Raw genomic sequence first — 25,541 nt, 5'->3', positions numbered from 1 at the left:
TTACAAAATTCGAGGTGTTTCAGCCCTTTTCTCTTTGAGTACCTTTTCAGCCCAGCCATCTCTCTCGTCCTTCAGGACTCGGTTGAGGCCAGCGTGGCATCTTTTGTTGTAGTTCCACAGGTCCCTGCAGCTCTGTTCCTTCTTTGCCGTGTGTTTCTCTCTGGTTTATATTGCCTAGTTTCTGTTGTTAGGTCTGTCAGTTCTCCAAGTCTTTCCTCCGTCCCTCCCAGCCTGCTGCTCAGCCCATCCACTGTACTTTTTTTCGTAGTCATTGTGTTTTTCAGTTTTAGTTTCCCCGTGGGATTCTTTGTCTCCTGTTTCTTTGCTGAGGCTTTGTTTTTTCCTTGTTCCAAGCATGTTCATAAACTCTCATTGAAATATTTTTATCATGACTGCTCTAAAAAATTTTCAGATAACTCTGACATCTGTCAGCTCAATATTGGCATTTGTTGATTATTTTCTTTCATTCCGTTTGATATCTTTCTGGTTCGTGGTATGATGAGTAATATTTGAAATTGGGACATTTTCATATTCTGCTGTTATAGTTTATGCTTTATTTAAACCTTATGTTTTAGTTGGCTTTCTCTGTCACTCTTCCATTCGGGGCAGGGGGGCACTGCTGCCTCATTACTGCCAGGAAGAGGTTCAAGGCCAGGGTCCCCCTTCTGCCTCCACTGACGTCAGGGTGGGGGTGTTTTCTTTTCCGCTGGTGTTAATGAGAGTCCTGCTCTCCCCTGAGCCTCCTCTGACACCGCCCGAGCCAAGAAAAGGAGGGTGCCCCTCCCTGCAGGGGAGTGGAGGTTGGGGCTGTCCACGTGGTCTTCACGGACACCACAACGAGGGCCACTTGTTCCCATCCTGTGAAGATAAAAGTCCTGGCTGTCTTCTCTGATGCCACCGTGGCTTTTGTCGGCGTGCTTCTTAGCTTTGCGAGGGTCAGGATCTAGCTACCCCTCAGCCCTCGCTGGTGTGGAGGCGATGGGCCCAGGTTTTTCTGTGGTTTGGCTGCAGTTGAGTCATTTCTACTTGCTGGGCTGCCCCCTTTCCTTCCCTTTGGCTACAAAGAGCAGGCTTCTGTGAGCTTTTTTGGCCAGGCCCCTTGGCACTTCGAGTTGGCCAACTTCATCAGCTCCAAGTCAGGGAAGTCCATGAGACGTCATTTCTTAGGTCCTCAGCCAGCCTGTCATTTCTCTCCACTTTTCCGAGTCTTCTTATGTTTGTTTTACATGAAACGTCCAAAGTTTGGGGTTGTACTTAGAAAAAACAGGGAAAATAAGACCATTCCATCTTTGCAGAAGAAGTCTTGGGTATACTTTTAAATAGTACAACTTAATTTCAAAAACATATTCCCTCCCTAACTAACTCAGTTTGGAAGATCTTACTGAAGTTTCATCTGCAAGAACCAGAGTCAACAGTCAGTAGTACTTGTCATGGCCAAGTAGTGGCAGAGTGTGTGCCGGTCAAATCCGAGACGCCACCGAGGGTGAGATCACCGGCGTTGTGCGTGTTTCTTGAGAAGATTGCTGTGGGTGAGCGGACTTGCGTGCTGACTTCTGAGAGGGTGAAATGCGGCAGGGGAGTGCTTCGTGCAGCAGAATCAACATGGTAGCTCTGTGAAAAGCACATGCAGAGGGAAGTGCAAACAGTGGTGTGTAAGCCGTCAAATGTGTTCAATTGATTTGCCGTGTTAACAAGTGGATGTTGATCAGCTTACAAAAAGCAAGCATTCCTTTTTTGAGAATGTTGACAAGGCCTTTTAAAACCCCAATTTGGTGGGTCTCTCTTCCTTGCAGAGATAGAGCTGCCTGCTTTGCCATTCAGAAAGGATTACAGGCATCACGTAGTGACATTAAGTTGTTTCAGCATAATGATATGGCTGACCTGGAGCGCCTACTGAAAGAACAAGAGATGGAAGATCAAAAGGTATGATTCTTTTGAAGAAAATTATACAGTTCTTTTGTACTTGCTAACCAGCTAAATTATATATGAAATGGTAATTTGTCATGAAAACTTGCCTGCGGATCACATTTGGATATGAAGTGAGGGCATCCCTGCTTATTAAATGCACTCCGTGTTGGAGAGCCAGGTCTGATTGTAATTGCTCATCATTGCCATAATTACATATGGCAGCTTTGGGGGAAGGTAACAGAGGCAGCTTTCTGAAAGAGAAAAATGGTGTGCGTGTTGGGGGGCTGGGGGTGTAATCGCCACTCTCCAGAAATAACACCAGAGCGCATTAGTGTGGTGACAGGATGTACCTTGTGGATTCAAGACAAGTTTGTTTATGTCAGAATAAATCACGTATCAATTAACTGGAAGGAACAGTGGCAACAGATCTTAATGTATGAGTTTATGAACAAAGTGACTCTGTCCCTCCGAGCAGCTGCTGTCTGTGGGCAGCAGTGACCCCAGCCTGATTTCCTTCCCGAGCACCTGTACCTGCATCCCTGAGGGGTGGGGAGTGGGGGGCCCCAGCTCCTCGGTGTTCTGGTGAGAGAGTGCAGCGGAGGAAAGGTGCCCAGAGCATCACTGGGCTTGTACTTGTTGACTGACCACGCGGGTGGAAAAGGCAGTTCTGACCGTTGCGTGTGGGCCGTACGGACCTGGGCACTACATCCTTCGTTGCAAACACCACTTGCAAGAGGGCTTTCCCAGTGCAACTCATTCATTACCAGAGTCACTGACGAAAAATGCTCATCATGGTCCTTAATTTTGTAATTTTTATTCTTCCAGACGCATGCATTATTTGTTTAAGATTCTGTCCTCTTTACTTAGGTGACAGCCCAAGAGCAGCACTTAGAATACACACTTTCTTGTGATGAATACGCAGAGACTCTCACTGTTTGATGCTACATGTGCTGAGGCCAGCGTTGCGCAGTCATATCGTTTAGAAAAATCTGTTGGGAAAATATTAAAATTGACACCGTTCCACTGAGTAATTTCTTTTGACAGATTGTAAAAAGATGTCCCATATTCTGATTCAGTCATAGAATGCTACCAGATTGGAGAAGGCAGACTTGACAGTGTGACCAATGAACCAGTCTTCCGTAGAGTTTATTTTCCCAAGGGAGTTTGTACGGATTTGGAAGATAGGTTGTGTGTGTGTGCACGCTGCGTGCATGTTTTATGAGATTTATAATCTGTAGAACTTTTTTTATGAATGATGAGAAAATTATCTTAAATTTATTTCCATTTTATAGTTTTTACCTTTTTACTAATTAATTTATACCACATTTTCTTGGTAGGGGTGGTTTTCTAAATAACCTTACACTTTGGTTTTTGGAAATAATTTTTTTTTCAATTTCTATTTCCAAGTAAATACTAAATGCCCAGCGTTTTAATATTTTCTACTTAGACGCTTACCTTTTATTTGAAAGTGAATTAAAATATTGCGGTTTCATCCAGGTTTGGAACAGATTTTTTGGTGTCAGTTTTTCAAGTAGTTCATAGATGTTTTTCATTCTCTGTCATATAAGGTTCTCTTGTTCCATATTAATTTGTCTTTTAAAAAAGGACAGTAGCCATCAGGGAAATTCAAATCAAAACCACACTGAGATACCACCTTACGCCAGTTAGAATGGCAAAGATAGACAACAAGAAACAACAATTGTTGGAGAGGATGTGGAGAAAGGGGATCCCTCCTACATTGTTGGTGGGAATGCAAGTTGGTACAGCCACTCTGGAAAACAGTGTGGAGGTCCCTTAAAAAGTTAAAAATTGAACTACCCTATGACCCAGCCATTGCACTACTGGGTGTTTACCCCAAAGATACAGACGTAGTAAAGAGAANACTGAGGACTTCAGAGGGGAGGGGGTGGGGGAAGGGGATGGCCTGGTGATGGGTGGTGGGGAGGGCACGTGTTGCATGGTGCACTGGGTGTTATACGCAACTAATGAAGCATTCGAGCTTTACATCGGAATCTGGGGATGTACTGTATGGTGATTAACACAATATAATAAAATAAAATTAAAAAAATAAAAAATAAAAAAATAAAAAAGGACAGTAGGGGGCTACCTAGTGGCTCAGTCGGTTAAGCATCTGCCTTCGGCTCAGGTCATGATCTCAGGGTCATGGGATCGGGCACTGTGTTGGGCTCCCTGCTCAGCGGGGAGTCTGCTTCTCCCTCTGCCTGCCCCTCCCCCTGCTTCTGCATGCGCTCTCTCTTTCTCTAACAAATAAAATCTTTTAAAAAAACAAATTAAAAAGGACAGTAGGTAAAAACAACAGTTCTTGGAAGAAATACCAATAAATGTGAGCAAGTGAAAAATACTCGGGCCTCGCTAAGAATTGGTGAAATTAGGCAAGGGGGTTTCACCTGTCTGATGAGGGAACATTTTTCACAGTTAATAACCGGTGCCAGCACTGATCTGTGTATGAAACAGGCCCCTCCTGTAACTTTGGGGAGAGTGCCAATTGGCACAGCCTTTCTAGAAGGTGAATGGGCAAAGATATTCCCGAATTCTGACACGTCTATAACCTTGCACCTGTATCTGGGATGCTGTCTTTAGGAGAGAATCAGAAGTGATGTTAAAGATTGGAAGATGGTCACAATGTGATGTAAAAGAGGGAAACAGCCTACGTCCAGCATTGGGGGAATAGTTACTATATGGTATATCCACAGGTAGAATAGTATATCTCCTTTGAAATCATGTTTCCAGTAATTATTAATTAAAATAACTTTTTAAACTCAGGTCCTAACACTATTGCAGTAAAATCCTGATTTGAGCAAAGTCATTTATAAAGATACATATTTACAAAAAAGACAGCAGTTATCAATGAGAATTGTAACTAGCTAATCTGTTTAAAAAATTTGTGTACTTTCCCATTTCCCAAAATTCCTCCATTGAATATTTTTTAAGTCATAATAAAAATACTTCATTTTGGAAGGGTAGGGACAGGCTCACCTCTCCTCACTTCCTCACCCGTGACCCCCAGCACACCCATGGCAGTCGGGTTTGGGTTAAGAACAGTAAAGATGGCCAAGCACACTCAGTGGCATGTACTTCCGCATACTTGAACAGACACTTTTCTGAGTGTCACAGCTGTGGGCTCTAGAATGTCCCTGACGAGAAGCCCAGAGGCAAGAAACCTTTGAGTAGGAAGATGGTGCCAGCTCTACCTGCGGACCTCAGTGTTTTTTCAGCCTCGCACGCCTGAAGCATTGTGTGAGCGGTTTATTATTTGTGACTTGCCATCGGTGGGGTGCAGGAAGGTGGTGTGTTGTTTGAAGCAGCCCTTCCACCTCCACCTCAGGCATGCCTGGATGAGGTCGTGCTTGAGTTTTACTTGACCCAGTAGGTAGGAAGGAGAGGGTTGTATCTGCTCTTTGGCAGGTGAAGGAGAGCAGGGTATGTCTAACTTTTTATCATAGAAAATCTCAGGTGCGTCCCAAGAGGGCACGGTAGTACAAGAAGCCTCCACACCCTTCTCCCAGCTTTGTTACCAACATTCTGCCGTTCTCGTGTCATCCGAGCCTCTGCCGAACTCCCTCCCCATCTCTGTGATGATTGCCACCATCAGTGTAGACACTGAAGTGAAGAATCCTAGCCATGCGTTTGCGCGATGAATAACCCCGGTATCACGGCCCCCTTGTGACCTAAAATGTGCCCATCTTCCCAGAAATTTCCCTTGGGCTCCTTCTCAGTCATTCTGGATTTGGAGGGTTTTGTTTGTGTTTCAGTATTCTCAGAGCACCTAAATTGTGTGCACGCGTGCATGTGGTCACCTAGTTGATGGTGTGAACAGAAAAACCTGAGAGAAGAATGCACTGTTCTTCATCTCAAAGTAACAGGGTATGAAACCTTGAACTTGAAACTCACCCAGACTATTTGTTTGCTTATTCAGATGAATAGATCTTGTCAGGTGGAGCGTTAGGGAGCATCTCACAGATTCTGCATTTGGAGTTACTGAAATTTAAAATGTCTTTTTTTTTCCTTTTAAAGAATCCTCGCAAGGCTCGGGTCACACGACGTTTCATCGTAGTGGAAGGGCTGTATATGAACACTGGAACTATTTGTCCTCTTCCAGAACTGGTAAGCAACCACGTTTACCCAGTATTTCAGTACTTGGACTGTGGAGCAGTCACGCTGTTTGTTTACGAGCACTTCTAATGTCTAACGTCTGCATTGCTTTGCATAACAGGTACCACAGATACATTCGGACCGTGTCAGGGAAGTAGATTAACATTACATGCTCACCCTGGTCTTTAAAGAAAAATCAGGACTCAGCTTTTTAAAACCAACGTTATTGAGGTGTAATTGATACACTAATAAAATACATTTACTTCAAGTGTACAGTTTTTATTGTTGTTTAAAGATTTTTGTTTTATTTGAGAACAAAAGAAAGCACAAGCAGTGGGGAGGGGCAGAGGGAGAGGGAGAAGCAGGGAGCCCGGCAGGCAGCTCGATCCGAGGACCCCGAGATCGTGACCTGAGCCGAAGGCACACGCTTAACCAACGGAGCCACCCAGGCGTCCCCAAAACAGCTTTTTTAATAGGAAAAGCAATATGCTGTTTTTAGAAACCATGAATGTTGAAATTTCTTTTTCATTGAGGTGAAGTTCACAAAAGATTTCGGAGAGTACAGTTCTGGCATTGAGCACAGGCACTGTGTTATGCAGCCATCAACTGTCTGGTTCTCTGCCAGTGAGACCTCTGCCCGCTAACCAGTCACTCCCCATTTTCCCCTGCCTGTAGCTCCTAGCAACCACCAGTCTGTTTTCTGTCTCTTTGGATTTACCTCTTCTGGATATTCCTGATAAATGGGATCATATCATCTATGACCTGTGGTGCCTGGTTTCTTCCACTTCCCGTATTTTCATAGTTCACCCAGTTTGTAGCCTGTATCAATCCTTCACTCCCTTTTAGTGCCAAGTCATAGTCCACTGTGTGGACGTGTTGCATTATCTGTAGATGGAGATTTGGATTGTTTCCACTTTCTGTGAGTGCAGCCATGAACATTTGTGTACAAGTATTTGTTTGAATCCCTGTTTTCAGTTCTTCTGTGTATATTCCTGGCCGTACAATTGCTGGCTCAAATGGTAATTCTATGTTTAATTTACTGAGGAACTTCCAGACTGCTTTCCCCAGTGGCTGTACCATTTTACATTCCCACCAGCAGTGGGGGAGGATTCCAGTTTCTCCACAGCCTCACCAACGCTCAGTTGTTTTGTTCAATTTTGCCACCCTGGTAGATGTGTAACACATGGTTTTGATTTGCGTTTCCCAAAAGACTAATGATGTTGAGCCTCTTTTCTTGTGTTTGTTGGCCATTTGTATATCTTTGAAGAAATGTCTGTACAAGTCATTTGTATATCTTTGAAGAAATGTCTTTACAAGTCCTTTGCCCATTTTTAAATTGGGTTGTTTGTCTTTTTCTTGTTAAGTTATAAGAGTTCTTTATATATTCTGGATACTAGACCCTCACCAGATTCATGATTTGCAAATATTTTCTCCAATTCTGTAGGTTGCCTTGTCATTTCTTTGATTAGTGTCCTTTGATGCACTGAAGTTTTTAATTTTGGTGAAGTCCAGTTTATCTAGTTTTTTTGTCATTGCTTGTGCTTTTGGTGTCATAGCTAAGAAATTTGTTGTCAAATCCAGAGTCATGAAGATATACCCCTGTGTTTTCTTCTAAGAGTTTTATAGTTTTAGCTTTGTTTTAGGTATATGATCCATTTGGTTTTTTGTTTGTTTTTGTTTGCTTTTTTAAAGATTTTATTTATTTGAGAGAGAGAGAGCACAAAGGGAGAGTGAGAGGGAGACTCCCCACTGAGCAGAGAGCCTGATGCGGGGCTCGATCCGAGGACCTTGAGATCATGACCTGAGCTGAAGGCAGACACCTAACCGACTGAGCCACCCAGGCACCCCCTCTGATCCATTTTGACTTAATTTTTATATGTGCTATGAGGAATGTGTCCACTTTCATTTTTTTGCATGTGGCTCCCAGTTGTCCCTTTACCATTTGTTGAAGAAACTGTTGTTTTCCATTGAATGGTCCTAGTCCATTGACCATAGAGAGATGGGCTCTATTTCAGGACTCTCAAGTCTGTTCCATGTGTATGTCTAGCATTATGCCAGTATTGCACCATCTCAATTACTGTAGCTTTATAGTAAATTTTGAAATCAAGACATATGACTTCTCCAACTTTGTTCTTTTTTAAGAGTGTTTCGGTTATTCGGGGTCCCTGAAGATTCCATTTTTAGTTTAGAATCAGCTTTTCCATTTCTGTAAAAAAAAAAAAAATGCTGTTGAAATTTGGGTAGGGATTGTATTGAATCAGGATTGTGTTGAGTCTGTGGATTGCTTTAGGAAGTAGTTCCATCTTAATGATGCTAAGTCTGAGTCCATGAACACAGAAATATTTCCATTTGTTTAGATCTTCTTTCATTTTTTTCAGGAGTGTTTTCTGGTTTTTCACTCTACAGGTCTGACATCTCTTTGTTAAATTTATTCCTAAGTATTTTATTCTTTTTGATGCAGTTCTAAATGGACTTGTTTTAGGGGTTGTTAACTGCTAGTTTATGGAAATGCAACTGATTTGTAGGGTGTTTTATTTTATTTTTATTATAAGATTTTATTTTTAAAGTAATCTCTACACCCAGCATGGGGCTCAGACTCCCAACCTGGAGGTCAGCAGTTGCATGCTCCACCAACTGAGCCAGCCAGACACCCCTGATTTTGTGTTTTGATCTTGTATCATGGAATATTCTATATATAAACTCCTGTAATCTATGAATAGAGATAGTTATACTTCTTCCTTTCCAATTTGGATGTCTTTTATTTCTTCTTACCTGATTGTTCTGGCTAGAACCTCCCGTACAGTGTTGACTCGGAGTTGCAAGAGGGGAAAGCTTTTCAGGCTGCCACATTGAGTATGATACTACCTGTGTGTTTTCCATAAATGCCCTTTATCAGGTTGAGGAAGTTCCCCCTCGTCCTACTATGTTGAGTTGTTTATACCATGAGAGGTTTGGATTTTGTCAAATGCTTTTTCTGTATCAGTTGAAGAGTTGATGGTGTGGTTTTCCTTCATCCTATTAATATAGTTGTTTTTCCTATGTTGAACCACTCTTGATTTCAGTCACTGAAACTTGAAACTGAGTCCATCAATTGAATAAGGATTCAGAATAAGGATTTCCTATCTTGTTTTCAAAGTTTTTCACTGTTTCTTGAGGATCTTAATACATCTTAAATGTCATTGAAAAAGATGTATTCATTTTCCTCTTCTTATTTTCATGTCAAAGACTGATAGAAGCATATGGGGGTGATAGTGGGCCAAAAGATAGCGGAAATGCATAGTTAGGACTATACTAGTGAAGCAGGGCTGATGGGTAGATAATACAGCCAAGCCATGAAGCAAAATATAAAGTGTAGGAACAGGTCGAGTATATGTTAGCATTGAGTATGTAAAGATTACGGGATGCAAATTAGGGTTTGACTTTGGGATTCCTGTTTTGTTTCGCTGATTTGTCTATTTGTGTACCAGTACTGTCATAATATTGTTAAAAATTTTCTAAAACATGATTTTTAGAAAATATTTCATATGTTTCATACATATTAATAGGTGGAAAACAGTCAGTGTTGAAAAGGTAGAATTCTCCCCAAATTAGCTTATTCATTATTAATAAAAATTATCTAAATTTAGTGGTTGATAATCACTGTACTTTAATTCACTTGTGAAACTGATCACGTTCATACCATTTAGGGGTAAATTAGTTAAACATTGGGGGGAAGCTGTATACAAGCATGCATAGGTTTCCCACTGTGTAAACAAAAAAGTAACATGAAATAATTAGAAGAACCTAAGATAGATATGCATCTAAATCTTTGTTGGGAAAAGACTTTATTCTAAGACCAAAAGCAAAGAGAAAAACAAATTGAAAGCATATTAATGAAAGCTTTTTCTGAATTAAAAAAAAAATGCCATGAATTCAAATTAAAACACAGCCACTGAGGGAAGAATGATATACATTTCCTCAGGAGTTTTAACAGATAGATTTCATGTCTTCATTCATAATATCTTAATATTTCCATCTTTAAAAATTTGCAGTGTGCTGTCTACATCGAGTTAAATTCAGAGCATCTAAAGTATAGCCTGTTTTCGTCATCATGGTACAGTTGACCCTTGAAAAATGCAGGCGTTAGGGGCACTGACCTCCACACAGTCGAAAGTGCATGTAACTCTTGATTCCCCAAAAACTTAAGTACCAGTAGTCTCCTGTTGACTAGAAGCCCTCTCCATAACATATAAACAGCTGATCACCACGTACTTGGTAGGTCATATGTCTCCTTAAACTGTATCCTTAAAGTAAGCTAGAGAAAAGAAGATGTTAAGAAAATCATAAGAAGAGAAAATACATTTACAGTGCTGGACTGTGTTTACTGAAAAAATCCACATCTCAGCAGACCTGTGTAGTTCAAGCCTGTGCTGTTCAAGTGCCACCTGTAGTTATGTTCTAGAAAGTGCACGTACATACTTATGTTCTATATACAGGCTGCAGATACTGAACTCTGGTTCCTCAGGCAAATGTAGTTCATTGTCTGCAAGCCTCGGGTCACAGCATTTTCATCAGCTGCCCAGTACATAACCTTGTTTTATGTGGTTTTGTTCAAAGACACTATTTCACACAGATTGGGGGGGGTTGGTTTTTTTATTATTATTATATTTTAAAGATTTTGTGTATTTATTAGAGATCACAAGCAGGGACAGAGGCAGAGGGAGAAGCAGACTCCCCACTGAGCAGGGAGCCAGACGTGTGGCTCGATCCCAGGGCCCTGGGATCATGACCCAAGCTGAAGGCAGCCGCTTAACTGACTGAGCCACCCAGGTGCCCCAGTTTAACACATATTGTTAATCAACATATTGTTAAATCAACATATTGTTGATTCATTCACATTGAGCTCAGGGCCATCAGCACTGTAACTTACACCTGAAATGCAGCTGATCTAACACAACTGTTTTCTCTGTGAGACACATCGTAGCCGTCTGGCACTTGAGAACGCTGGACAGCACACTTCAGCGCTGTGCTCGGGGCCATCCTAAACAAAATCGCCAGCAAAGAGCACAAAACGCAAAAAAATGTGGCAATAAAGAAACCCTGATGAAGAAGGACACTTGTTTACGGTGTGAGCGGAAGCAGTAGTCAGACTCAGCTGGGGATGTGCAGAGATTTTGCCGCCCTCTCTATGCCATGTGTGTTGGTTACAGAGAAACTTCAGCAAGTGGGCGGACGCACAGGTACAGACCCACCAGTGCTGAGGGTCAGCTGTATGTGCTTTTTTTTCTTTTTATTTTAGGTTTAGGTTTGTTCTTCCCAATATTCTCTAGTGTGCTAATAATCAGTATTTTGAAGTTGTGTTTTGTTTACCGCTTAGGTTAAGTTAAAATACAAATACAAAGCAAGAATCTTTCTGGAGGAAAGCCTTTCATTCGGAGTCCTGGGGGAGTATGGTCGAGGAGTCACTGAACATTTCGGAATCAGTGTAAGTTCTCCTTCTCAAGGACATTTCCTCGTACAGAAAACATGCGGTCCCATCCTGCTGGACACGTTTCATGGGCACAAGACGGCGTTCCTCATCAGCGTGCAGGTCATGCAGCTTTGGGGTCTGTCACTTCACTCAACCCATAGAGAATCAGGTCAGCCAGACCACGGAGCCTGTAAACTCACAGTGGCTACTCACAGAATTGCAGTCCGTTTACTTGGTAGCATTTGATCTTAGCTTTCAATGTCTGTTCTCTAGAAACATGTTTTTCTTAAAATCAGTAAGAATTGCCTAAAGTAGTCCTTTCGAATGTATTATGATGGCAGTGTAAAGATGTTCTTTCTAGTCCTTAGAATTTTGAATCCTCTGTTATTTCCATGTGTGGGGTGTTAGATAAGCCTGACTTCTTTAGACAGAGAGAGAGAATGTGTCAGAAACAGTGCTGGCACAGATTATGCAAAGCCTCAAGGTTCCAGACAACGGGAGTGAGTTGGTCATGTGTTCTATTGCTGATGGGAAATGAGCCCCAACTGCCCCCAGTCTTAATGGTTTGTGCCCCTGGAGCCTCAGGGAGGAACAGTGTCAGCCTGTCTGCAGGACCTGTCTTCACCCACCACTGTGTACCCGGTTGAGTTGAAGGGAACTTTTCTGCAAATCCTGTGCATAAAAGTTTGCAACCTAATGTTAAAAAGTTGAACTAAAGAACATGAAAATCACCTTAGATTATCTACATCCCACTACCGATATGGTCCAGAGAAAAATGGAGAGCAGAAGGAATATCACACAAAATTAGATTGACACATATTCCTCAAAGACAGACTGACATTTGGTGATTAAAGGCACTGAGGAAAAGTGCAGAATATGTGGACCTTGTTTGGATCCTGACCAGCAAATACTGCAGAAAGCAAGCTTCGTGAGATAAGTATTTGAACACTGAATATTTGATGTTAAGAAATTTTTCATTTTTTTAGGTGTGGTAATAGTTTTGTGATTGTTTTTGAAAGAGTCCGTATCCTTTAGAAATGCACACTGAAATATTTGTAGATGAAACTGTATGAAGTCTGGCATTTGCTCCAAAGAAATAATGAGGGCAGCAGGGAGCTATACAAGATATGATTGTCCACGAGGTGAAAATTACTGAATCTGGTGATGAGAATTTTTTATTCTCTCTACCTTTGTATGTGACTGAAATTTTTCATAATAAAAGGTTTTTTTAAGAAGAGTGCACAGATTTCTTTTTTGGGTCTGTGGACCATTTAGAAACGCCCAGATGTGCTTGGGCCAGTTGTCATCACAGCCATCAGTGAGTGATTTTGAATGGCTGCTGTGTGCCGGGCTGCCAGGTGCGGAAGGTGAGGGTCACTGAGTTGAGAAGATGGTGGGGGACTCAGAAGCCCACGGGGCACAGGGTAATTGATTTTATTTTGAAAAGTTGAAAGGTAAATTGAATGTAGGGATAAAATGCTCAAAACTCTGATAGGTTTGTTTGTATTTATCTTAAGTACCTTCTGGGGGAAGGCCAGTTGGACCGCTCTTTAAGCAAGGAAATGGTCTTATTTTGTACCTCTGAATATTTTCAGTACGAAGCAGGTTTGGATTTCATCTTCTCCTAATTTCTCTCTCTTCTTCCATTATGAATAAATTGTGTGTGCATGACGAAATGGCCAAAACTTGTAAAGTGAGACCCTTTCAGCAGTGCACTTCGAAACATCAGTCCTTGTAGCAATAAGTTTTATATGGTTTATCCGTTATTTGCATGTAGGTAGTTTGTTTGAACCGAAACGTTGACATGATTGGTGCTGAAATTTTGTCTGCAGACTTGACGTTGTTCTTTATTTTTTCTTTAAATTGAGGAATGACTACTGCTGTCCCACTTCTTTGGCAGATTGATGATATTGATCTTATCAGTGCCAACATGGAGAATTCCCTCGCCTCTATCGGAGGTTTCTGCTGTGGCAGATCTTTTGTGATTGACCATCAGGTGGGTTCATTTTAAAAACCAAAAGCAGAAACTGAAACTAGTCGTTCCACTGGTCATGCGAAGAAGTTACTCAGCATGTAACGTCCAGTCACAGAGTTTCATTCTGACTTAGGTTACCACAGTTTTTATTTAAAAGTTGATTTGTTAGTAGAATCACTCAAAATATTTACATTTGAAATGATCTCCCTTTTTAAAAAAAAGTCTTGTGTTACACGTATAACTCGTATACACGCGTGGATCTTAGCACCTTACCGTTGGTACACACCGTTCGGAGTTGGTGCAGATCCGGTGCCTTTAGATTTTTTAGCAAAAAAAAAAAAAAAAAGTGTGTTTATGTCTTTAACTTGTTCGTTTCTTCTCAGCGACTTTCTGGCCAGGGGTACTGCTTTTCAGCTTCGCTACCCCCGCTGTTGGCTGCTGCTGCGATCGAGGCTCTCAACATCATGGAGGAAAATCCAGGTATAACCTTCTGAACCCAGGATACCAGGCACCGAAGGTGGCGTCAGCCAGGCTGCTGGAGTGCTTTTGAAGGAATTCGCTAGAGGGAAAGTGTTTCCCACACAGAGCCTCTGAATGACGTTACCTGGGGTTTATAGAACGGTGACAGTGAAGACATCGTCCTGCCTCAGGAATTCAGTGTAGAGCTTCTCTCCCACCCAGGAGACAAGCCAGAGCCAAAGTGGGGCTGGCTGCCAGGATGGGCAGCAATGCCAGGAGGAGGAGTCACCTCTGGACTAGTTGTCACTGGAGAAGTTAGCTGAAGTGTGCTACTGATTCTCAGTACATATAATTTATAGCTTATCCTTTTTTTTTCCTTCAGCCTTTGACTCATGAGTTGGTACTAAAGCCAAACCCAGTTACCAACCCTTAAAGCTTCCTTAATGGGCCAATTTGACTAAATTTCAAATGTGCCTTTAGGCTGTGATACCACTCCTCACAAATCCTAAAACAAATGAAAAGCAAGTCTTACCTGGTATTTCTAAATTTAGAATTTTTAAAATTTCTAAATTCTTAATAGTTTTAATTCAGAGAATCAGGAAATGTGCCTGTTTCTGGGTGCACATTCGTATGCTTGCTTGTCAGAAGGCCTGGCCCTCCTGCCTCTTGATTATATATTTTAGTTTTCTAATTTTCCATGAATAAAGTGAAAATATCAAGGAAAAGATAGTAAACATTCCTATAGTGTCTTTTACCAAATTGTTAAGGGTCCAGCAATAAGTAATATATTTGTACCCTTTTATTAGCCGGATTATTTGTAGAATCCGATGAGAACAAGAGCCATTTTTTTGTTGTGAAAAACCTCATCCCAGATTCTGCAGAAAGTGGGTGAGGGGCTGCCAGGACGTGTGTGCTAAACTGGGGCTTGGGCCTTCAGAAGTATTTCTGTCTGTGTGCTAGTAGTCTGTAGGAGGGCTTGTGACATTTTAAATTGGTGAACTTGAACTTTAAATATCTTAAAAATATTTTTATTTTAATAATATCAGATCTTCCAGATATACTAACAAGTGCATTTTTTTCATACAGGTATTTTTTTAGTGTTGAAGGAAAAATGCGCGCGAATTCATAAAGCTTTACAAGGGTGAGTTTTATGTATTTTCAACCAGCTTAAACTCTATACCACATTTAAACAATTAATGAAAAATTTTGCATGTCACCTCTTTGGTTTTGAGTATATTTAATAGGCTTGGATCAGTTTGACTGAATTACAACAAGGAAGGAGAAACTCTGTTCAGTCAGATTTGTCTGTGGGCTTGAAGCCAGAACATCCATTTTGTGGTTGAAGAACCATGACGTTGTTTTTCTAGAAAGGATACAAGCTCACTGATACTATAGCAGTGCATACAAGTACAAAGATGAAAATAACCACCAGACATGCTACCACCAGAAATAGCTCGGGTAAACATGGGAGAATCTCTCCACATCTGTACAGATAAAATGATACCATTATATGCTATGGAATTAGGTGACAGTGGGTTCATCCTGGCCATATTTTTTAGAAAATTTCTAAGTTTTATTTTAATTTACTAAAAGAAAGACAGGTGAAATTGAAATGAACCTTACAGGTTTTTACTTGTGTTTCTCTTGACTACACAAGAGTAGCTCTTTAAGATTCCTCTGGAATGGAGAAAAAATTCAAGTTGGTGACACCTTCAGGCAGATTCCTGGTTTTACAGAAAATGGTCTCATGTTGCCCGAGGTATTTCCTTTTGCCTTTCCTAAGGTGGAAACATGTCTTTTCAATCATGAAAGTCCTGCCTATTGACAGATGTGGAACCTCGAAGCTTCTCTAAAGGACAAGGACAGTGAGTAAATGAGATCACAGCTGTTCCAGATAAAGTAGGGGCAGAAATAATTAAAGTTCTGGGTGTGTCTCCATGATAGTGACAAAAGTTCTTGCATGATTTATGGTTAGGAGATGTTATTTGTATTGGTTCCAGTTACTTTGGTTTATAAAATATTAATACGCCAGCACAGCACAGCATGTTGGGGTCACTGTAAATTCAGGAGCACCAGCCTCAGGTGCCCTTCATTCTGTCTGGGGCTGTTACTATGTCCGTCTTGTAAGCCCATCCCTCCACCGTCCCCACTCTTTCCCACGTTTCTCCCCTCCCAGGTCCCCAGCCCCCTGTCCGTACTCCACCCATGTCAGCAGACAGCCTGGCTTCATTGCTGTCACTCGGTCTCCCGCATCTTCCCTCACAAATCACTATACACGCAGGCATCCAAACCAGTCTTCCCTTGAGTTACAGCTGAAGAAATTGCCTCCTGGGGCGCCTCGGTGGCTCAGTCGTTATGCGCCTGCCTTCGGCTCAGGGCGTGATCCCGGCGTTCTGGGATTGAGCCCCACATCAGGCTCCTCTGCTGTGAGCCTGCTTCTTCCTCCCACTCCCCCTGCTTGTGTTCCCTCTCTCGCTGGCTGTCTATCTCTGTCAAATAAATAAAATCTTTAAAAAAAAAAAAGAAAAAGAAATTGCCTCCTGCCATCATAGCTCTGCCCCCTCAAGCGCCCAGTACCTTTTTCTGTCCCCTCTCTTCTGTCATCCTTTCCAGAGTCATTTGATTAGCACTGAGTACATCTCACCCTTTTGTCTCTTCACTGCCGTTTTCCCTTGAAGACCCCGCCTTCTCCTCCAGCTGCTAGCCAGTTGCTGCCTCTCCGTGTAGCTGGAGTTTGCACTTTGTCCTCATGACCTGATATCCAGCAGTCTTTCCAAACTCCTTCTAGTGGTTTGTTTCATTCTGTTTAGGATGATGTATATAAAAGTTCGTTATCTGAATAATGGTTCTCTCTTCCTTCCAGATTCTTAGACATCTTAGTTCTTTTTCTTCCCTTACTGCATTGGTGCAGGTCCCTGACACGCGTTTGTCACAGCAGTGATATATCTGTCCTTCACAATATAAAAGCATTTCTTCATTAAGTGTGAAATATCATACTATAAGGTTTCTTGTAAGTGGTATTTATTAAATTATTCCTAGATTTGGAGGCTTTTTAAAAAAAATCATAGATTTGTCTTATGCTGAATTACATTGTTTTAATTATTCTGGTGTTAAACCATGCTTGCCTTCTGGAGTAAATCCCTATTTGATTACAGTGTCTTTTTTCTGCACTGTTCTGCAGCCTGGTTTATTGAGAGGTCCTAGTAGGATGCATTACATTTTAGGAAAGAGACACAAATTATAGCGCTCATTAGTGGTTTGAAAGGCGGGTGAAGTTGGCATCTGGCACCTCGCGTGGTGCTTGACACACAGTAGTCATTCAGTAAAGCTCCGTGAGTCCTAAATGTGTTTAAGGAATCAAATGTGCTGTGAATTGCTTTTTGTGCTAATTTCATTCTAAGGGAAAAGCAAATCTTTCTAAGTGAAGCTAGCTAAATGGAGGCAGTCTAAAATGATTAGCTCAGGGGCACCTGGATGGCTCAGATGGTTAAGGGTCTGCCTTTAGCTCACATCATGATCCTGGGGTCCTGGGATTGAGCCCCACATCGGGCTCCTTGCTCATCAGGGAGTCTGCTTCTCCCTCTGCCTGCTACTCCCCCTGCTCATGTGCGTTCATGCGCTCTCTGTCTCTCAAATAAATAAATATAAGCTTTTTTTTTTAATTTTAAAAAATTAAAAAATGGTTAGCTCAATTTCAAATAGCCATGTGTCACCGTTTGTAGTCTAGGAGATGAGTCAAAAATCAAACTATTATTAGTGTCGGATAAAAATGAACTTTAAATGAACCTGACCTGCAGTTCTTTTGACATCTGTAATAATCATTTGAAAATACAGAATTTCACCCCTAAAGAAATCTCTTTCCCTCCCTGAGAAGCTGCAGATGTCTGTGCTGTTAAATCCTAAGAAAGAAGAGAATAGTCATGATTCAAGTAAAACTTAACAGAAAACATGCAAATAAGAGGGGAACTATACAATCTAAACATACTTCTTATGGTCAAAATGCAGTGTTATTAATATCAGAATTCATCCCTATAAATTTATGAAAGACAAGAAATAACTAAAGACTGAGATAACGAACAAGGGAACATTATCATTAGTAAGTAGCCATGAAGGAAACAGTAATAGGAAACAGTGGTGTAGATGCTTCCCTAGAGGAGTGATTTGGGAGGGAGGCCCCAGGAGGTGGTCCTCAGGCTGGGGTCTGGCTTACTGGCCAGCTGCAGGACACTGGGAGAGGGGCAGATGAGGAGGGGGCCTGCAGGCCCGGGAGGAGGGATGGGCCTGCAAGTGTGAGCCACAGGTGCGAGTCAGAGGTGTCCGCCAGGACAGGGAACCGCCTTCCCAGCCACACTCCAGAGTGGCTCTGCCGGCAGATCCTAGACTAGAGAGCCCTGCCCAGAGCATGGATTGCAGCTGTCTCTCTTGGGAGTGGAGCCACCACCTGATGCTCCTGGAAAAGCCACAAGCTTCTGTTCCATTCATTAATGCAGACTTTGTACAGTTACTTAGATGTGGGATATCCTTGCGCCCGGAAGGGACTTAATGCTTGCGTGTGTGTTTCCTTTCAGCATTTCTGGGTTAAAAGTTGTGGGGGAGTCACTTTCTCCAGCATTCCACCTACAACTAACAGACAGCACTGGGTCTCGAGACAAAGACGTTCAACTCCTTCAAGAGATTGTAAAGCATGTAAGTATGTAGTTGTTCTACCCTGAACCCACGCAGTGTTTAAATCTCTATAATGATTGGCCTTCCAGAAAACCCATTTGCTTAGCACGTCCAAAGCCAGGCTTTCATACATGTGGGTGGGGTGGCATTATGAGTCACGATCCCACAGAGCACTGGACAGCTGTCTGGGCTGAACCCCCAACACAGCCCAGAGACAGGTCAAAGTATTCTTGTAAACAGGAAGGAAGAAAGACCACTCACTCCTTTACCAGGCCTAATTTGGAGGTTGATTTAAATATCTTTCTCTCCTGGAAATGATTTTACTACTAATTGTAACTTAGTTATTAGCTGAGAAATGCCTTTCTGGGGAAGACCACTTGCCCTTCTGTGCTCAGTAGAGCTGTGTTTCCTGGAGCCCTGCTCCGCTCGCTTGCCTCCGTGCAGCTCCTCCTTGCCCCTCACAGTGGCTCTGCCTTTACTTGATTCTTCAGTACAGCTAGCATGCGTTTGAGAATGAGCGCAGGCTTCGTTCTGCCTCCCTGTGCTGCTCATTCTGACGGTTCCTTCCAGGGACTCCTGCTTCGAGGCCTGCCACCGGGTGTCAGGGTGATGGCTGTCCTCTATTGTGTGCCTTTGCCCGGCCATGGCCAGGGGGTCGGGCCTCTCTCCCTGGTCGCATAGCTGCTCAGGATGGAGACCAGGGGTGATGCCAGCCTCTGCTTCCCAGCTTGCTTTAGCTGTCCTTCGTCCTACAGCGTGAACCACTTCACCTGGAAGGACGGATAGCGGAGAGCTTCCTGCAGTTTGTGGCCTTCTGGAGTCAGTCATCTTATAAAACAAAACCAAACACAGAATCTGAGATTCCTAACTACAGAAATGTGTGAGATTATGAGCAGTCAGGCTGCAGTGATTCTCGCCTTCTGAGTGCAGAGGTGCCACAGGTGTCCCCTTGGGTACAGCTCTGCAAGCATGAAGAAAGCCAGACTCCCTCTCACGGGAAGAAACATCCCAGAGGCAATCTTTACCGCCTCGGCACTTTTACTGTAATGTCAGTGAGTAAACGCAGATGTAAAAGGAAGTACATCATCCTTGTGGTTAGGGTTCTTACACAGATGTGGCACCAGATAGTTTATTAATTAAATGCAAGCTAAATGGACACAGCAGTGAAAGAGCCATCACACTGGCTTTGTGTGACAGCTGAGCTTACGCGCTAAGCAGATTGCCTGGTGGGTGCCCGACATGGACCGCTACAGAGCAGCCTCCCAGAGCCTCGAGCCCCATCCCCGCAGTCTCTTCCGGCCCCCTCGGGACAGCTCTCTGCACCTGCTCCATGCCGTGGGACGTGCGCCATCCCTGCTGCCAGGGCGCTCATTCCACATGAGAGCCCCCTCGGTTCTTCCTCAAGAGACCTTAGCAGTGGGGTCTTCCTTCTGTTTGTGCCAGAGACACTGAAGAGGGCAGGCGATAGAAGCATCGGAATACGCAGGCCACACTTGTGTGACTTGTCCTTGGAATGGAAGAGAAAGTGAGAGTCTGCACAGCTCACCGATGCGTCTCCATCTGAGGCCCCAGCCCGAGGCCGGCTGTCTCCATGCAGTCCTCCTGAGAGCTGAATCAGAGAGCAGGGCCTGGGGTTCGGGGGACAAAATACAGTCTGCAAACTGCATTTGCGTAACAAAGAGAGGTCCTGCAGTGTCTTTGCGTCGTCCTCTTGAGCTGTGCTTCACTGTCTGGTCCGTGTTGGGGAGAGGAGGTGGCTGTGGTGCAGACTCTCGCGTGAGCTTTGCAGAACGCAGAGCTCTTGCCAAGTTCTTGTTGAATTGCTTGACAAGACACTGTTTTTACAAACTGAGCGATGGTTTATAATGTTTCTTAGCTAGCCAGGGCTAGGAACAGAGCCAGTCCAGATGTTTTCGGGAAGCGTACGCTCCAGATGTAGCATCAGTAGGAGTCTGCCGTGTTCCCTGCTGGTGTTTGCCGAAGGGGGTTTGGCAGCGGGAAGCCAGCCTGGCGGCGGACGGCGTGGCCCATCCTCAGCCAGACACCCTCACTGACCGGCCCTGGGGATGCTTGTCCCTTTCTGTATGCGTCCCCTTGCTCTGACTGATGCTTTTTTAAATGTAATTCAGAGACCCAAAAATTTCACCTGTTTAAACTAATACAGTTGAGTGGTTTTGAGTACACTCACAAGGTTGTACACCCACCTCATTCCAAAGCATTTTCATCAACCTGAAAAAAACCCTGATAAGCCATGACTTCAGTCTGATTTTTATACTTTCTTTATTTTGATAGAGAATGTTTGAATTTTTAAAAAATATTGACAGTGGTTAAGGTATGGAAAAGCTATGCAAAAAACGGACCCAGACTCTTCTAGCCTGGTAGCACCAGCTCGAAGGTAGCCCGTGGAAATCAGAGGAATTGCTAATATCTGAAGTGTGAACAGTTTGTCTCTCAAACCGTTCGCCTGGTGTTACTATTAAGTCCAACTTTTGGTTAGTTTCCAGGGCTTTGCTGGTACTATTTCCACATGTCCTACTTCTGCTTTGTTTAAAATGGAAACTCCTAGCTAACGGTGGCTATTTAAATTGAGTAAAATTAAAAGTTGGGTCTTGCAGTGGCACGAGCCCTGTCTCGCAATGCTGGACAGCTACACAGCTCGCGGTGGTGCTCTGGGCGGTCCTGAGTGGAGGGCGCTGCAGCAGGACCGTCGTGCCGCTTGGGGCTGCTCTGGACGGTGTCCTGGTATTGCCGTTTTGCCTTCTCGCAGATGTAACTGGAAAAATGAATTAACGCTGTGGTTAGGGATAGCATTTCAGAGTACCTTCCTGTTGTAATGAGCACAGTGTCCGCGGCCCAGCTTGCCAACGTGTCCCTCTTCTTCATACAGTGCATGGACAGAAGCATCGCATTAACCCAGGCACGCTACCTGGAGAAGGAAGAGAAGTGCCTCCCTCCTCCAAGGTTGGTGGATGTTAAAATGTGACCTGACTTGTTTTTCCTACTTCCAGAACTCTGTATAAAATGTATTTTGTTCTGAAAACGTTGGAAAGACTGTCACAGGATGAGGAAGAATGTGTACTAAAGTATAGTACGTCATGTTTCCTGTTCTTAAACTAGCCGTTCTAAATTTTTAACTGGAAAGCCCCCCCAGGACTCACTGTACCCTCCATTTAACTCAGAGAAGTGTCTGAGGCCCCAGGGCTGATCTGGGACAGCTGAAGTTCTGAGCCGCAGCAGTCTGCCATGACCCTAAGCTGCACGTGCTGTGCCGGCCATGTGCGCCGTGAGTTCCGTCCTGTGGGAGGGGCACATCCGGATGGAGGCATTGACCCCACTGCTGGCTGGGGCGCCGCGTGGTACTCATCTGGCAAACATATATAAAGCACCCGGGGAAAGGAAAGCAACAGTGGGGAAGATCTAGAGAGGTTCAAGAAGCTGTGCGTGGGAGGAGAGCCCTTGGAGTCTAGATTTAAGATTGGTGGTCATTCATCAGCACTTCAAGTATAGCCGAAGGAGGTCGACGCCCAGAGCACGAAGCGCTCAGGGTCAGCACGAGGTCGGTGAGGTCAGAGGAGGAGGGCATGGTTCATTCTGGCCTGGAAGGGACTCAGGCTTCCGAGAGGAGGTAATGTTCAAACCAAGCCCAAAGGGTCAAGTACGTCAGACAGACTTGTCGGTACCACCTTCTAGCAGGTGTGCAGTGGTGTGGAGACCCTTGGGTGCATCTGGGGAGCTAGAGCACAGGCGTGAGAGGGACACGCGAGGGGGCCCTGGAGAACGGGGAAGGCCCAGGGGGTCGGGGGCGACTCTCGAGTCCCGAGCACTGCAGACACACAGGGCCAGACTGGGATTCTGGAAGACCACTGGCAGCAGCTCGGACGTGCCCTAAAGATCCTGCCCTCTCATGACTGATTACACCCAGGCGAAGCTGTGATCCTGTGTTTCGGGAGAACGAGCTGCACTTGCTCTGGGCCCTCGGGGCTCCCTGCCCAGCACAGTACGGCTCAGTCAAAGTGTCCAGTGGATGATAGAGATGTTTGCAGAGGGAAGTGGGGGAGAGGAGGTTGAACTGCCCTGTCAGACTGATAGTTTTGGTCTTCATTTTCCTGAAAACCTAAAAATTTCTGCCTTTCCTCAAAGTGTTACAGAGCTTCCACATGACTTACTGAATTGTGAGTGAGGGTGGGCGTGCAGGCACTCATTGATCTGAGAAATGTTGAATTCCAGACTTGGGCCTGATGCTGCATGCTGCAGTAGACGAGGTAAAGGGCAGGGTTCCCGGCAACCCCCAGGCAGAGCCCCGCCACGAGGTTCCCTGACTAGGTGCACCACCAGTGAGGCCAGGAGGGACAGACGTCTGTAACTGGCCGGTCTGTGTCCAGGCTTGTGGTACGGAGAGCCCCTGCCACGACTGTTCAACTCCGCTGCGTAGTGAGGAAGTGGCTGTAAACAGTAGGACCACGAATGGGTGGGGCCGTGTTCCAGTAGAACTTGACTTACAAGAACAGGTGCCACAGACTCTCCTTTGACGATTTTCTGTGTCGTTATTTCTCAGCATTAGGGTTGTGGTCACAGTGGAACAAACAGACGAAGAACTGGAGAGAGCCGCGCACACGATCAAGGAGGTGGCCCAGGCTGTGCTGCTGTAGGCCGGGTCCTAGGGCCTGACGGGCGGCTGCCACGCGGCACACGCACAGGCCTCTGGTCACTGCCTTGTGACCTGGGAGAAGCCTGTGTGTACCTGGAGGGTGGCCACCGGGCGGCATGGGTGTGGACGGCGCCCAACCACGAGGAGGATGCTGGTTATTTTTAAAAAGAAAACACATCTAAAAGCCCAGGAACTGATTTTTTTAAGAAGAAAACTAATGACAGCGTATAACTGGTATTTAAATTGTGCTATTTAGTACTATTTAAATGTTTTATTATACTAGTATTTTATATTCTTTTTTTGTTGTTTAAAAATGGAGCTTCAGTTTATCTTCTCTCCCTCTGGTAGTAAAGAGCGTACAAGCACCCCTTAACTGTTCTAGAATAACGTCTGTGCAGCATGAGAGCTTGGAAGGACACTTCATCGTCTAGGACTCAGAACCTATTCTTGGGGGTCTGATTCAACCGCATCTTTCTCAGCCTTCGTCCTGTGCAGCTCAGTGGTGGCTAATATGTAAGGAAACACTTTCTGTGCGATTATGATAAACTTTTCATTGTAATATATTTGAATCCTAGCATTTTTATATATATTAAATATTGGTGTTACACCATTTCTAATAGCTAATTTTAACATCCCTGACCAGAGAATGAGTAGTCATTGTATTTCCTAAGTGATCGATAATTTAAATCAAATACTACTTTATTTTAATATAATTGACCTTCGCATTTATTATGTGTTGACTTCTAATCTGTTTTAGGAGGAGGGTTACTGCGATGTTCCTAGAATAGAAATCATGCCCTTGATATTTTAGACTATCTTGAATGTATTCCTTTTTTGTGAAGTGGGTTTGCCTAGGGACATATAACTACAGTTTTTTTCTAAGCTAAGGAAAATTACTTTTCCTTTTAGCTTATGAATTTCAAATATCTGAAAATGTGAACGCACTAAAAATAAAGTTTTTAAGCTGTACTTTAGCTATCTGTTTTTTCTTTAGCAGACCAGGTTCGTTTGTGTAAATGTTTGTGCAGGGTCACATAGGGTAGTGTGTACATATTACACCATTGTTTCTTCTCTTAGTAGAGGTAAAGGAATAAAATTGTTTTTAAAAATGTATAAGAATGCCATTTTTATAGTCTATGTTCATATTAACAAATGATATTCAGCATCTTTTTAAATAACACATTTTTTAATGTTTAGTTTCTATTTTGCTTGAGGTATTTCATACGTATGTGCCTTGTGATTGCTGCTGCTTTAAAGGATACAGTACTCTGTTTGGGGGATGAATCTTTTTGCTTTATTTTTTGATGAAATAAACCTACATTCCTGATAATCCTTCTCTTCCCATGTGTAATATATTCAATAGGATAGTCTCTTGATTTTAACTTTTCTGCATGTGTAGGGTGGTATTCTCGGTGTCTGCGTTTAGAAAATAGTAATTAAATCTCTTAGTGCCTTTCTTCAGTATATAGTGTTTGGAGCTGTCTAGCTTCCTACTGGTGTGAGCCGGGGCCACTACGACAGCACGGATGCCTGAACGGTTCTTTGCATTAGCAGATAGTGACAGCAACTTTTCAGCTATTTTTATCGTATTTTCTGAGTCAGCATATCAACATCTACATATTCATTGCTACGTTTTTAAAATGATAGAAGCTCCTGGAAAGGTGGTGGAAACAACACACGGTGTTGAACCTCAGCCCCTGGGAACATCAGCATTTTGAACAAAAAAAACAAAACTGAAGTCTTTCTATTAAAACTGCACAGTGACCAACATCCAGTTATATACACCACAAAAAATATATGCTAGGAGCAATAAAGTTGTATAAAACTGAGGTGGAATGCTGAGAGAAAACTCCAATCTGAAGCAGGGCACACATTTCTCTGAGAAACAGTGAGAAGGTTCTGGAGGGCTCTGTTGGTGACCCAGCTGGGGCAAGCAGTGCAGAAGCCTTTTGGGGACCATTTTCATTCGGCACAGTTGCCCAGTCGTGAGAAGAGCCAAATAACTGCTCCCTTTCTTTTGTCTACAGCTAGGTTCCAACTCAGGAAATGTGGGGCTCTGAACAAGTTGGGACAGAAAAGAGAGCAGTATTTCAAAGGTAGAACTCCACAAACGGGACAATATGCATTTGTTTTATGTACCACTGGAATGTAATATGCCAGTCATAACAGAAATATTACATGTGTGGAACAGATGCATCTTTAAATCCATGAAATAAGACAGTAATCATCGGATGTGCAGGCCTGATGCCCTCTTTCCTTGTGGATGTAAAACCGTAGAATTCCGGAAGACAGAATGTGTGAGGACAGTGATGGCCACCTACATC

The 25,541-nt window shown here is 43.5% G+C and overlaps 1 protein-coding gene across 2 annotated transcripts in view; it reads left to right on the top strand.

Annotated features, from left to right (window-relative positions):
- The window catches only part of SPTLC1 (serine palmitoyltransferase long chain base subunit 1), a 53,029-nt gene extending 28,482 nt beyond the window's left edge, over window positions 1-24,547 (top strand). Inside the window, exons 7-15 of one of the 2 annotated variants that reach the window (XM_011224800.3) lie at window positions 1,794-1,923; window positions 5,944-6,033; window positions 11,378-11,485; window positions 13,371-13,466; window positions 13,829-13,925; window positions 14,991-15,045; window positions 18,473-18,590; window positions 21,457-21,530; window positions 23,157-24,547. In XM_011224800.3, coding sequence (XP_011223102.1) covers window positions 1,794-1,923; window positions 5,944-6,033; window positions 11,378-11,485; window positions 13,371-13,466; window positions 13,829-13,925; window positions 14,991-15,045; window positions 18,473-18,590; window positions 21,457-21,530; window positions 23,157-23,382 — 994 coding nt within the window. In that variant the 3' untranslated portion in view covers window positions 23,383-24,547. Of the gene's footprint in view, window positions 1-1,793; window positions 1,924-5,943; window positions 6,034-11,377; window positions 11,486-13,370; window positions 13,467-13,828; window positions 13,926-14,990; window positions 15,046-18,472; window positions 18,591-21,456; window positions 21,531-23,124 lie in introns of both variants that reach the window. The other variant, XM_002919106.4, reaches the window with a different exon arrangement.
- The last annotated feature ends 994 nt before the right edge of the window (window positions 24,548-25,541 follow it).

Source organism: Ailuropoda melanoleuca, chromosome 17, assembly GCF_002007445.2.
Source record: "Ailuropoda melanoleuca isolate Jingjing chromosome 17, ASM200744v2, whole genome shotgun sequence".
Lineage (NCBI taxonomy): Eukaryota > Metazoa > Chordata > Mammalia > Carnivora > Ursidae > Ailuropoda > Ailuropoda melanoleuca.
This window is presented reverse-complemented; position numbering and strand designations above follow the sequence as displayed.